At 48.4% G+C, this 13527-nt stretch overlaps 2 protein-coding genes across 2 annotated transcripts; one reads left to right on the top strand and one right to left on the bottom strand.

The window, feature by feature from the left end:
• Positions 1–961: 961 nt before the first annotated feature.
• On the top strand, positions 962–4053 carry LOC112892356. The gene is made up of 6 exons (XM_025959538.1): positions 962–1421; positions 1551–1620; positions 1830–1978; positions 2120–2723; positions 2809–2898; positions 3861–4053. The coding sequence occupies exons 1-6, from the start codon at positions 1274–1276 to the stop codon at positions 4051–4053; spliced, it is 1254 nt and encodes a 417-aa protein (XP_025815323.1). The 5' UTR covers positions 962–1273.
• Positions 4054–5798: 1745 nt separating this feature from the next.
• Positions 5799–13358, bottom strand: LOC112895528 (protein STICHEL-like). The gene is made up of 7 exons (XM_025963482.1): positions 13294–13358; positions 10625–12648; positions 9725–9944; positions 8799–9359; positions 6984–7668; positions 6521–6596; positions 5799–6435 (listed from the first exon to the last, which is right to left on the bottom strand). Exons 2-7 carry the CDS (start codon positions 12572–12574, stop codon positions 6403–6405), a joined length of 3525 nt encoding a protein of 1174 aa, XP_025819267.1. The 5' UTR covers positions 12575–12648; positions 13294–13358; the 3' UTR covers positions 5799–6402.
• Between the last annotated feature and the right edge of the window lie 169 nt (positions 13359–13527).

Raw genomic sequence — 13527 nt, 5'->3', positions numbered from 1 at the left:
CTTGAAGCTGTTGCAGCCGTCGATATCGACGTCTAGACGTCAAGTCCGGGAGGTGATCATTAACAAAGGAGCCGGATCTGTCCCCCTCCATTCCATCCTAGGGGTGCGTACCGTGGCAGGCCTGCCGCCGCGGGAGGAATTGGAAAAGGACCATGTCCGGCCACGACCGACCGGCCGCGGTTTATCTTTGGCCCCGTACATGCTGCGAACCCAAATGGCAGGTTTACGAGGATCAAAGCCACGGTCCTGCGCGCACGGCTGAGCCCTTAAGAAAACAGCCGTAGGTTGCAGCGGCAGTTCAAATATCCGGTTTTTGTCTTTCAGAAGAGGAGGCGTTTTTATGTTATGTGCGCGGCTCCTGGTCCCTGGAGCATGAGAATTGCTTACTGGGATTCTGGCGCTGCTGCTCGAGTTTTACCATTAGGTTGGCACTGACTGCTGCTGTTGCCGGAGTTCTCGAGGTTGGGCTGGTGCAGTCAGCGAACGACAGACGCAGATAACGGCCGCCCCCAAGCTTTTTTCTGTTGGCGACGGCCAACATACACGGAGTGGATCATCAAACGCTGCACAGATAAGAATGCCGTGGATCATCAAGCACGCCGACAAGGGATGCAAGTATATTTTATTTACTACTGCATATATATAAATATATATACACTACACGAACTGGGATTAAAGATCAACGAGGGGAGAAATGGAGAAATTCCCAAGCAAAAACAATGCACGGGCCGCGGCGCGATCTCGATCGGCGATTTGTTCCTCCCGGTTCCTACGAGGTGGGCCATCACCGTCGATCACCAAACCGGGGCCGTATAAATAGGGATTAACCCCATCCAAACACTATCACCGGCGTCGTATTATAATCCACTCCCCGGTGGATTCCCAGACCTACGCCTGGGGGACGAGGGGGCCTGCAGCTGCTGCAGGGGGGACCCTCTCCTCTAGCACTCTTCTCCATTATCCTGCCACTGCCCTCCAATCCCACGCCAACATTTTGAGCCACGCGCGGCGACGCGTGCCCAGCTCCTCCATCGATCCGCCCGTGAATCTTTGCGCGCCGGCCTCCCTCTTCGCCCGCCCTGCCCTCTTGCGAATAAGAATCGGCTCGTTTGATTGCACCTTGACGAGGTCGGTTTAAATAGGGGAGATCGGGCGCAGGTGCTGGGTCGCACGCGGCTTTAATTTTGGTGGTATCTCCTTGTTCCCTCGGATTGTCCCTCTCGCTGTCGCCGCCGTCGTCGACGGCGATACCAACAAGGAGGAGGGCAGCATCATGGACGCGCACAGGGCGGGAGAACAGGGAGCCGCCGGCGAGGTGAGGCGGATCAACGTGGTGTATTTCCTGAGCCGCGGCGGCAGGACGGACCACCCGCACCTCTTCCGCGTCAACCACCGCAACCGCGCCGGCGTCCGCCTCCGCGGTACGTGCCGCTCTTCTGCCTGCCTGTTTTGAATCCTCTGGGGCGAATCCTTTCGCGTCAGTGCTCATCGTTGATCGTTCAATGCGGCTCATCGTTCGTTCCCCTTTTGCCTTGAATCGATCCGTCCAGATGTCAAGAGGTGGCTCTCGGAGCTCCGCGGCAAGGACATGCCGGACAATTACTCGTGGTCTTACAAAAGGTACGGTGATCGATGAGTTGGTGTTCCAGTTCTTTGTCCTTCCATCCATGGCCATGGACATTTTTCCCCATGCAATTCAATTCCGATTTGCGCAGTGTTTGATTTGCATTTACTGCCTGTTATAAATGAAATTCTTGATCCAGATGGATATGTACAGCTCTGCTGATTTCCTCCTTGCATGACCGTTGCGCTAACTAATTCTTGTTCAGAAAGTACAAGGCCGGGTACGTGTGGCAGGACCTGAAGGACCACGACCTCATCACGCCCATCTCCGACAACGAGTACGTGCTCAAGGGCTGCGACGTCCGGGGAACACCTCCTCCCTGCGCCCAAGCGCCAGGAAAGACTCCTTCGCTAGGTGACCCATCCAAGCCTGAATTTTCTTCATTCTATTCAATTCCTTAGTGACCTAGTTTTCTTGCCATTTCTTCTTTGTAGAATGTGTTTTCTTATCATTTCGGCGTTGAGGTTAACAATTTGACGTGTTGTTTATACCAAGTTGAGAAGAAACAATTGGAGGAGGAGGAGGAAACGCCGTGCAGTCAGGACCGCCCCGTGGAAGTTGTTCTGACGCCAGACTCCGACGAGAGCTCCCCCAAGACGCCGCCGCCGGCCGACCAGGACTCGCCCGGAGGCTGCGAGTCGGCGCGCCGTAGTGCGGCGCCGTTCAAGGCCGAGGAGCCGCAGGGCGGCGTTCGTGAGCAAAGGCAGCATCAGCAGCAGGAAGTGGTGATCAAGATCGAGGTATCACGGTCGCAGGAGCTCCGCGAGCAGAAGCAGCAGCAGCAGCAGCAGCAGGAGGGAGCGGCGGCCGAGAAGGCGGTGGTGCGGGCGGCGCCGCGTGAGGGGCAGCAGCCGCAGGGCCAGGGACAGGGAGCGGGCGGCGACAGGAGCCACGCGCTGGGGTATCAGCAGGCGCGGAGGATGCGCGTGGCGCGGGCGCTCCACAGCATGCTGACGTGCGGCGCGGCCGACGCCGACGACGCCGCGCTTCGCCCCCTGGCGCGCCGGTCGCGGCGCAGCGCCGCCGAGGCCACCGGCGGCGGCGTCGACGACTGGCCGCCCACGCCGACGTGCCCCGGCATGGACGGCTGCGGACTGCGGTGAGTACAAACGCAGATTCGATCAGACCTGACGCTTTTGCTTGGTTCCTTTGTTAACTTTTATTTATGCGTTCGTGCGTGGCAGCGTGAGCCGGAAGGCGAGGTCGCGGCGGGGCGGGAAAGACAAGCCGGGCAAGCGCGACGCGCACAAGCCTGCCACCCTGCCGCGTTGCTCGTAAGTGCCGCCGCGATGCTGCTTCTCTGTTTGCCGACTCCTGGCTGCGCTGGTTTCTCGTTGTTGACCCGATCGACTCTGACCGCGCCGCCGTTGCGTGCTGGCTGCTCGGCCTCTCACTAGATTCGGCCGTCTAAGGCTGTGTTTGTTTTCGGGGTTAAAATTTAGAGGGGTCACATTAAAAAGAATCTTATCATTTAGAAGTATTAAATAAACTCTAATTACAAAATTAATTGTAGAACCCCAGTGTTAATTCGCGAGACGAATCTAATAAGCTATATTAGTCCATGATTAGCGGATGATTACTGTAGCATTATTGTGGCAAATTATGGATTAATTAGGCTCATTAAATTTGTCTCGTGAATTAGCATCCAGCTGTGCAAAAAGTTTTATAAACAGATTTTATTTAATACTTCTAAATAGTAAAATTCTTCTTAATTTTTTTAGTTCTAAGTTAGAGGGTAGGATTTCACGAACAGACCGTTAGCCGTTATCATGTGCTGCTCGGTGGCTGGCTCGGCCGGTGAGGATTTCTAGGTTGGGTCTCGGTGGCGCGTGGCGGAAATGGGAAGGGATTTCGTTTTAAAAGGAAAAGGAAAGAAACGGGAAGGGATTCTTCATGTGGCTAAAGTTGCCAGGTTCGTACTGATTCGTGCGTGGATCTTGTACCAAGTAAAGGTCAAGTTATTCCGTGCAAGTAGAAGACGAAACAGGGTACACCTTTATATATTCAGACTCGTTCGTAGACTCTTCTCGAGTCTTATTCTGAGCCTAGAGAGATACTGACGTATGAACAGTCCCCCTACGCGCATCGGTCTTCATGGGCCTGATCACCTGGTGACCGGAAAGTTCGCAACCATGATGGGCCTGAATTGTCCAGATATCCTACAGAAATTTGGTTTCCCAATTCGAACATTGGTGTAGGTCTCACGCATCTCTCTTTTTGCGAAATGTGCGTGCAGGCAGTGCGGGAAGGAGTTCAAGCCGCAGGAGCTGCACGCGCACATGCAGTCGTGCCGGGGGTTCAAGGAGCGGATGCGGAGCAGCGCCAGCGCCAGCGCCCGGCCCAGCGCGGACGGGAGGCGCCGCAGCTCCACGGCGGGCCACCACTCCGCGGAGCGGCCGTCCGCCGCGTTCCTGCTCACGGAGCCCTGACGCGGTCGAGCTGGCGGTTGAGACCGATTGCTCTTCTCTGAAAAAAGAAAAGGAAATGAAAGGAAAGGTGCTGATGCCGTGGAGGAACGGGGTGTGCATCGCGTGCGTGTGGACCGAATCATCAGCGGCGTTGGGATTGGTTGGTTTAGTGCTGATCTGGCAGTGAAATATACCCATTCGTTTGGTCTTGGGATTTTGCTTGCTTCACCTGTGAATAATAGTGTCTGAACACCTGTGCATTTGGTTCGGTACTTCTCGATCTGTGGGTTACGCCTGCGTGCTTGCATTGATGCTCTAACCACAGAGATCAACGTACGGGTCAGTGCTTCCCGAACGATTGAACGGACAGAGGAACAGGTACTCGCGCCCGTGCACGCGAATCCGTCGAGGGCGTGGCGGCAACGATGTGTATACGCATGAGTCGTGACGGCGCGAGCGTACGTGCCTGCAGTGGGCAAGCTAACATTTGTCGGCGGGCCGGGGGGACGTGCCGACGGCACGCCCGGGGACGGAGCGCCAACATCGCATGGCGCGCCGGCGTCGGGAGCACGACCCAGAGGAGGGCGGCCGTCGCCTCGCGCGCGGGGTGTCGGTGTCGCCGCCTAGTTCGCGCGCGTGGCGTGGAACGCAGCGCGGACCGAGCGGGCATGGCCTCTGGAGTCTGGAGGACGTGCGCGACGGCCGCGGCGCGCTTCCCCTCAGTACGTGCCCCGGCTGCGGCTGGTGCGTGGTTTCGGCTCGGCGCCGGCGGGGTCTTGCGGCATTTGCCTAGCAAGAAACGATCTCCAGAACCAAGGCCTGTGGTCGAGCAGGGTCCCCCGATTCCTCGCGATGCTCGAACAACAAGGCGCAGGCGGCTGATGGCAATCCGCAATGCCGGCGCCGAATCGTCGATGATACTGATAACCACCACCACACCGGCTGGCGGCCGCACATGCACTTGGGTTCGTCCCGGCGCAACAGACCAAAAACTGATCACTCATCCGGACCCCGCCCAATCGCCCAGCTAATCATAGCAGGGCCTAAAATTAAGCCAGCCCGGCCAGCCAGCCAGGCTGTGAGGCTCCGGCCAAGAAATCCTCGTCTCCAAGGCTAAACAAGGCTCTCCGGCGGCAGCTATATAAAGCCCGGGGCTCCCCCTCTCCCTCCCCGTCCCATCCCAACACGCTAGCTCCGTGCTCTTCTCTCTCCTCCCGTCCCGACCCCGTCCCTCGATCGAGCACCGGCCGATCGAGAGCCCGAGAGAGAAGCTAGCTAGCGAGATGGCGGCCACCCTCAGGCTCAGGATCCTCGCTGCGGCTGCCGCCGTGGCGTCGTCGCTCGTCGCCGTGGCCGCCGCGTCCGAGGCGCCGGCTGCCGCCCCCGGCCCCGGCGGGCCCAGCTCCGGAGCCGCCGTGACCAGCCCGGCGCTCGCCGTCGGCACGCTCGCCGCCGCCGCCGCCGCCGCCGCCGGGTACCTCTTCTGCTGAGCCGCGTTGCCGCCCCCACGGAGTATACGTATTTATATCAGTTGATCGTTTATTTTAATTGCCAGAATTTTCATGTTGGATGTGTTGTTCTGATCGGTTGACGTGCGCAGTCGCCGGTTGAGGGTGTGTGTATCTTGGTTCATGTACTCTCGATCGATCGACCTGTGTACACAGCTATATCTACTATGAAGTAATGCAGTGACTCTTTCAAACGCATGCTGTGGAACTATGAGAGGGGAAATGTATGAGAGATGAACTTGGGCAACAATGCAGAAATGTTTGAGCAAATGCAACTGATTAGGATGGGCAATACAATGATAAATCTGGAAAATACAGGAGATACCAGTTCTTGTACAGACTTGATAAGATCATCATAAGTTAAAACGAGATGGGGTCTTCCTTTCTTATAACAATAAGGGTTGGTACTTGGTAGAACAACAAATGTAAGGTAAACTCAAATGCTGTCAAATGCCGTAAAAACAATGCACAAAAATAAGTGTGCCTGATCAACTCGCTAATGGTTGTTTCCTAACTGCGCCGACGCCTCAGCCTCAGCCCTGCGAGTTGGCAAGGGCATACACATCCAAATGTCTGTACAGCAAGCATTGACGGATCAGAAGGATTTGTTAAAATCTGCATGCTCAACATTTACGCTGCATATCCAACCTTCATCACTCTGCCTTTGCTGAGTGCGTGCGTTGAAAATGTTGAATCCTCTGAGCAGAAGCATAAATGCAAGGAAAATATAATGATTTGGCCATCATAAATCCCCTAGAAAGAATGAAACAAGGCAGTTTTGTGAGGCGCAGACAGGCGTCTTTTCAACCTTTCTCCACAACCCAGGGGCACAATGATCGCTGTATCATCGTCAATCGCCAACTTAAGATGGCCTCAGCCGTGTCTGCCCTTTTCCCTGTTTCGCAAAATAATGAATCAGATAAGATGTGAGGCTTGATACCAAAAAGAATTATCTTCATACGCGCACATTTCAGATTTACCTTTCTTCTTTTTGTTTTTTCAGTTTTCCAGCATGGGAAGAGCCCGTGGCAACCTGGTGCTCCGGACTCAGAAACCCTGTAAATTAGGCACGCAAATGGGGGGCATTACAAGTCTGAAATCCTAGACAGGAGAAAAGGCACAAATATTTGTGAACTATGAAACACACAGAAGTAGATCAGCTAGAATAGTTCTGAATTTGGCAGAAGAATGGAGTTGTCTAATGCTAAGGGTTTAAAGATGCTTTGATGACACTTTCAGAAGTTGCATCATAATTTGACTAGAAAATAAGAAACTCTATCCGTGTGCTGCCCTCTGTAATTTATATGCAGCTATATTTTCTTCGCTCAAAGGTAACATGCAGTTGTTCAGTCTTCGTAGTAGCACTGCCAATCTTCTAAAGACAAGATCACAAGATAATGATGGATTGACGCAGGTTAAAAAGAAAGTAAATATGTTACTTACACACTCTCATTGTCACAGTTTGCCAAATGGTTGTTTCTGTGCAAGAGGCTTGGTGAAATAGCATAACCATTCTCTGTCTGTACATTCTGACATATCTGGGGACCATGACTGTCACTGATCTTTAAGGCTTTCAGTCCACTAGTCAGATCCTTGTCAACATGCCTTGAGGGAACAACGGTGGCCATTGATGACCTCCCATGATGCTGACCACCGGTTTGTGGAAGAACTTGATTTCTCTCAGGTCTTGCTTGATTTAACACACCAGATGTGTGTTTTGCAGCAGCCTGGAGCCATGCACTCTCTAACCTTTGCTCATCACGACCTGCTGTCTTCAACTGTTCAACAGAGACCTCCTGCGATCTTGTTCTATGTATTCCAGAATTTCCATCAGAGATGACCATGGGAACGTTGCTTGACTGCAGTCCACCACCAGCAGCTGATGGGTTCAGAACTCCTTTCGGATGCTCACTGTTTGTTGAGCAACTCAAGACATCAGACTCGCCTGTTTCATCCGGGTACGCCTGATGCTGTAGTCCACCGGCGAGAAATTCTTGCATTAAACAAATCCTGACTTCCACATTACATTTCAGTACAGTTTCCATTGAGTTCCTGATGCTGCTAACAAACCTTTGGGCTCGAAACTTTATATCGTTGTCCTCAAATGCTATAAAAGCAACAATAGTGCCTGGAAATGAAGTTAGTCAAAATTTAGTTTGGGCAGACAAACAGCCTGTGCACTAGGAAAGAACAAATAAGCAGCCAAAAAAAGAAGAAGAAAATTTCCTTGTTGGTCTCTACAGTTTCAAGAATGTTCCCATTTTCAAGCCTCAGATTTTCAATGATCCTTTCAATGCTCAACTTACAGGGGGTCACAATTAAGCATCAAATGTGGTGAATCTGTCAAGCTGCAGGGTATCAGTTATTGGTTGCAATGCCAGTAAAAAGAATCTGTCAAGCATCAAATGCGGTGAATCTGGACCTAAGCTAGTAAAAGGTGGAGGCTTCAAGGGACATAGACCTAAAGTTGTGACAAAAAAAGAGAGACTTCTTCAAGAAAAACTAAATACAGAAAAGTTGATCTAGTAATTCAGAGATACTGAATAGTGCAATCTAAATTGCTTTGCTATTACATCCGCTTCCTTTGATTTAAACCATAGAACTAAGCCCCATTTCTCAACAAATAGGTAAACTTCCATTCCAGCCCCATATTTGAAACGTTAGATATTCTAATTCAATCAAACAAATGACAAGTGACATTGAATTTTATAAATTACACTGACACGCATAAGTGTGCAACAATAAATAACAGTCAATATGCTTAATGTTCTCTGGATCTTTCACCTAATTTGGGCACGGTATTAACCAATTCAACCCAGTATAATTAATGACAGGATTTGCTTTACCAAGCTATAGTGATACTCTTATTCCTATTTTTGAAGCAAAAAGCTCCAAGCAAAAAGCTGGAACCTGAACTCGTACCCTAGATAACTCTAAGGATTGCATTTATTTCATCATGAAGTTGGAACTGCAAGCAACAGATAAAGTACAACTTCATTCAGCTTTTGGGGCAACTTAGTTACCCTACCCTTAGTTTTAGCATGTTGTAAAGTTGGAATCAAAAACCTCCCATTCTGAGTCAAGTGTTAGGTCATCAAAGTTTACAAATGGTGCAGTGGAACTGAGATACCCTACATGGGCAGGCAGCTCCAGCTCTAATCCAGTGGTAGGAACTAAAGTTTCTAATGAAAAGGAAGGCCTGAAAAACATAAAAATATGCAAGGACAACTGTGCAAGATTGAAAATGTACAGGCTTACCTTCGCATTCTTTGACAGATGCTAGTTTCCCATGATCATGTAGAAGCTGCCGCAATGTCTTCGAGTGGCAGTTCTCTATGCATTTCAACCAAACTCTGGTAAGGTTATCTGAGATTCCACTATTTGTAGGCCTTTGTTCAGAAGGAATACTTGTTTGAGCAGAATCCAGTAATGCTCTATCAACAGACCTACATTCACCATAAATAACGTTGTCGTTGGGTTTCATCCTGGACGACAATGAAGGGACTTGAGGACTGGAGTGCCCACTGGTTGTTTTGAGATCCAATGCTTTCTTTGAATCACGGAAAGTGAATAAAGGATGAGATGTAGTCCTGCTTGCAGAGGATTCTCTCACTGATTCCATCATGGTTTCACTGGTTGCTTTAACGCTTTGCTTACTGCTGCTTCTTGATTGGGTTATTTCTGAATTATGACCTGACCCAAGCTGGAGTAAAGCTGCAGTGAACCATGCCGAACGCTCGCTTGAAAGTCTTATCTGTTTTTCAGCATCAGAAAGAATCCTCAATGCTTGTTGTAATCTTTCCAACTCAGCATCAGTTACTACAGAAGGCAAAAATGTGTTAGGACTTCAGAATTCAGATAAAACATTATTGTTTACACGAACACATCTGTCAGGCATTAGAATCATAGGTACAGTGTGCTGCCTCCGCAATAAAGGAGAGGAAAGTCCAAAAACAGTAACACACAAGTGTAAGAAAGCATGATGACCCTGAATGATTGACTGCATAAGAAATCATATGTAAACCTCCACGATAAAGGAGAGGAAACTCCAAAAAACAGTAACACACAAGTGTAAGAGAGCAAGATTATACTGAATGATTGGCTGCATAAGAAATCATATGTAAACTAGTAAAGCATGAACCGTAGCTCATAAAAATTGCATCCGTAAGTTAAGAAAGACTCACTATTTCGACCGCCAATTCCATCTCCACCGCAAGTAGGATCCGCTAGTCTATAGGTCCCAGCAATGATGTCCATTATAAGCCCAGCTAATTGTGACATTAGTGCCATTGGATCAACACCAGAATCCATCAGCTCTCTTGACCTTTTGACTGTTTCAGCAGTGTCTGATGACATGGCTATCTCCAATAGGTCAAGGAGTTTCTCTTCGGACACAACCCCAACCTTAAAACAAAATTTAGAGTTTGTGTGAATAATTTAAATGGTGCAACAATTCATATCATAAAACTGAAAAACCAGCAAAAAAACAGAGAACAGTCTATTCATGTATGATAATGATCTGAATAACAGATCACAAAGTTCAAGATGCTAGACAGTTTTGAATCTGGCATTACATTCTGGCTTCCAATTTGCTGTAGTCGTACATGGAATCTTAGAATTCTACTTTTCGAGAGTAAACTACAGATGTTAACCCACGAAGATAATCATGACATAATTATATGCCAAATCCTTTTGCAATTTTGTATTGACAAGCAAGAACGCAAAATAGTTTGATAACTGAGGTTACTCCCATCCATTGTTAGAAAGGAAAAAGATAGCACCCCAAGTGAAGTGACTAAAAAGAAGAGAGGCTCATGGATCTGTATGGGAAAAAGGCAAGACCTTGAGTAAAGAACACTGAATGAAAATGAACCTATTCAGCATATATACTACATGACATGTGGAAACCGGTGTGTTATTGTCTGTCCTTAAAACACGATAAACTTATCTAAGCATAATAAATGTTTTCATTTAGACATGTGCAAGTCCCAAAGAATACTTCAATGAAGCTAGCATATCCAGACACAATAGAGAATTATTGATAGTTTAAAAAAATATCCAATGATCTGAAAAAAATAACTTACCAGATCATTGACAAGTGATGGTGTTATCTTCTTCCCTAGTAAACACAATTGATCTAACATTGTCTCTGCATCTCTCAACGAACCGTCTGAATTTAGCGCTATCAAATCTAGAGCGGCCAATTCAACATCAAGGTTTTCCTTCATAGCAATTTTCCTCAGTCGGCATACTATGTCAATGTCTTTGATCTTGGCGAACATGTACTTTTGACAACGTGATATGACAGAACGAGGGAGGTTTTCAGGGTCTATTGTTATAAATATGAAGACAACACGAGGCAACGGTTCATCAAGAAATTTCATAAATGCTGACCAGACTTTAGAAGATACCATATGGCATTCATCAACAACAAATACTTTGTACCGTGAAGAAGTTGCGGATGCTGGTATATTTTCAATCAAATGCCTAACTCTGTTTATGCCTTTTCTGTTGGTAGCATCAACCTCAATTAGATTAATTCCATTTCCAGTGAAAAAGTCACTACACTCTGTACAAAGTCCGCAGGGCTTGGCCTCTCCAGTAGCAGTACAACTCAAAGCTGCTGAAAATATTCTTGCAGCAGATGTTTTCCCAGTCCCACGAGGCCCATGGAACAGATATGCTGGGGCTATTCTTTCCCTTGTGATGGCGTTACCAAGTGACTGTACAACAAAATTTTGACCAACAATTTCGAGAAATGACCTTGGTCGATATTTCTGGCTTAAGCTTCTGTGGTCTGGAACTACATGATCAGCTCCACTCACAGAAAGTGCGATCCCATCCTGGCTTTTACAGCTTGACCACCTTCTGCCATCCAAACGGCTCAAAGCTTCCAGATCTAATTCTCCAAAGATGGTTGAAACTTCACTTGCTGAATCAAATGATGAATAAGCAAAATGACTACTATCACCCAACAGCGGCACACCTTGGGAAGATTTGTTAAGATATCCATATTTATTGGAGCCTGATGATTTCTTCCTTCGATGCATTGTCTGACTACCACATAAAAGGCTGCTACCTTTTCTTCTAAGTGTATCAGAAAGTGAAGGAGAACAACTCCTTTCAGATCCCTTTTGTCTACTCCTCTTTGACCAATAGCATGGAATGCCACACCTACTCGTCAACAGTTCTGGTTGGTTCAGCCCATCGTCATCAAGTGAAGCAGCAGTTGTTCCATCCCATGAACCTACAGTACTAGGATTCCTCCCTTTGTACCTGTAATAGGAGCTAGTCGAGACTGGAGTGCAAGAAAAGGAAGATCCTTCTCTTCTTGGCACTCTCAGCAGCTTTGAGGGATTCGATGAGCTAAAACATCCCGATGCAGCAAAAAGTGGTGATGTCGAGCGAGAAAAATAGCCTGTCTTCTGAAGCTGCTCGTGATTCTCAGAGTTGTAGTTCTCAGTATCCTCAGACTGCTCACCTGAGTTCACATGGAGATCTAGCAACTTTGAAACTGTTGAATTCCTCATAGCTCCTTTCTTTGAGAATGAACTCCTCCTCACCCTTCTAACAGTTCTTTTAACAGGAGTGCACGAATTCGAGCCTTGAACGCTGTATATGCTAACAGGAACTTCCAGACATGTGTCACTCCTAGAATCCACGCCATTAGAAATGCATGGACTTTCCAGGCTACAGTCTGCCGAGGCTTGCTTATCATCCGCATCCAACTTTATCCCACTTTCGCTGGATTTGTTAGAATGATGCCTCCAGTTGTATAGATAAACATTTTTCCTTTTCTTTTCACTTTTGGGAGGTGCAGCAGCTGGCTCTGTGTGCTGTTGTGACAAACTACTGCCAATCCCATTGTGATGTGTAACACCAGAAGTTGTTAAGAATGTTTTAGAACTTAATGGGGACCTCCAGGATGAGCATGTTTCAGGATCACGCAAGAAACGTGCCTTTCTCAAGGCAATAAGTTCCTTCTTCAGGTGAAGCTCACTTGGACCAACACACCCTTCAATCATAGTTGCCATAATTGAAGAACGAGATATATATTTACAAATTAAAAGGAAGTAACCTCCAAGCAGGCAAATGTAGCATATCCCGTCTGCAATAAATTCATTATGAACAATGTCAAAAACTGTTATACCTGAATTGAATAAACAAAGCATATATAAATGTAACTAATAGCTAGTAATAAGCATTAGGGTTCAAGTCCACCTGAGAAAAAAATAATGTGCACAACCTAAGGAACAATAGATCCCTGAACCAGAAAGAAGTCACGAAGTGCAGGCTAGCATAGTATGATGTGAGGATCAATACCCATTTTCCATTTTTTTTAGAAACGTAATTTGACAGTGGAATCACACATTATAGAGCTGTTTCATATAACCACACGCGTTTCATGCTGTAGTTTCGGAAAAGACTCGTTTTGCCTGTGCACGTATCTGGCAATCCAGATCAACTCGGTAGTGGAATGGAGAGCATGGCACCAGTTTTTTCTGAAGCTTAGGTGGTCAACATTGGCTGGCCTTGATGTAGCCAAACCGCTCCTAAAACTCTAGTATGTCCAAAGATACGACTATACGAGTCAGTAGAGGCCCAGAGTCCAAATCCTTTCCCGATTCTCCAAGAACTGATCACATCATAATCCTCACTATTCTAGCACTCGTATATTTGTTGATCAGTATTGGAAAAAAAATGCCCTTTCTCAAATCACCCTTACTGTAGAAGTGGGCAGTTCGATTCGTACCTGTGTAAGTCGGACGGTGGGGGTGTGGCCACTTCAGTCCAGGGAGTCGGGTCTTCCTTCCCTCCCGGCGGCGGCGCGGGGGGGGGGGGGGGGGGGGTGTTCCCGCGGAGAGAAGCGCCGGCGCCGCCGGCTCTTCACTCGAGGCCGACGGGTTATCCCCTCTTCCGTAGACGGCGCCGGCGGCGGATGGAGAGGGGAACCGGTGGCTGCTCTGCAGTGGCTGTGGCTGTGGCT

This window comes from Panicum hallii, chromosome 5, assembly GCF_002211085.1.
Source record: "Panicum hallii strain FIL2 chromosome 5, PHallii_v3.1, whole genome shotgun sequence".
Taxonomy (NCBI): Eukaryota; Viridiplantae; Streptophyta; class Magnoliopsida; order Poales; family Poaceae; genus Panicum; species Panicum hallii.
This window is presented reverse-complemented; position numbering and strand designations above follow the sequence as displayed.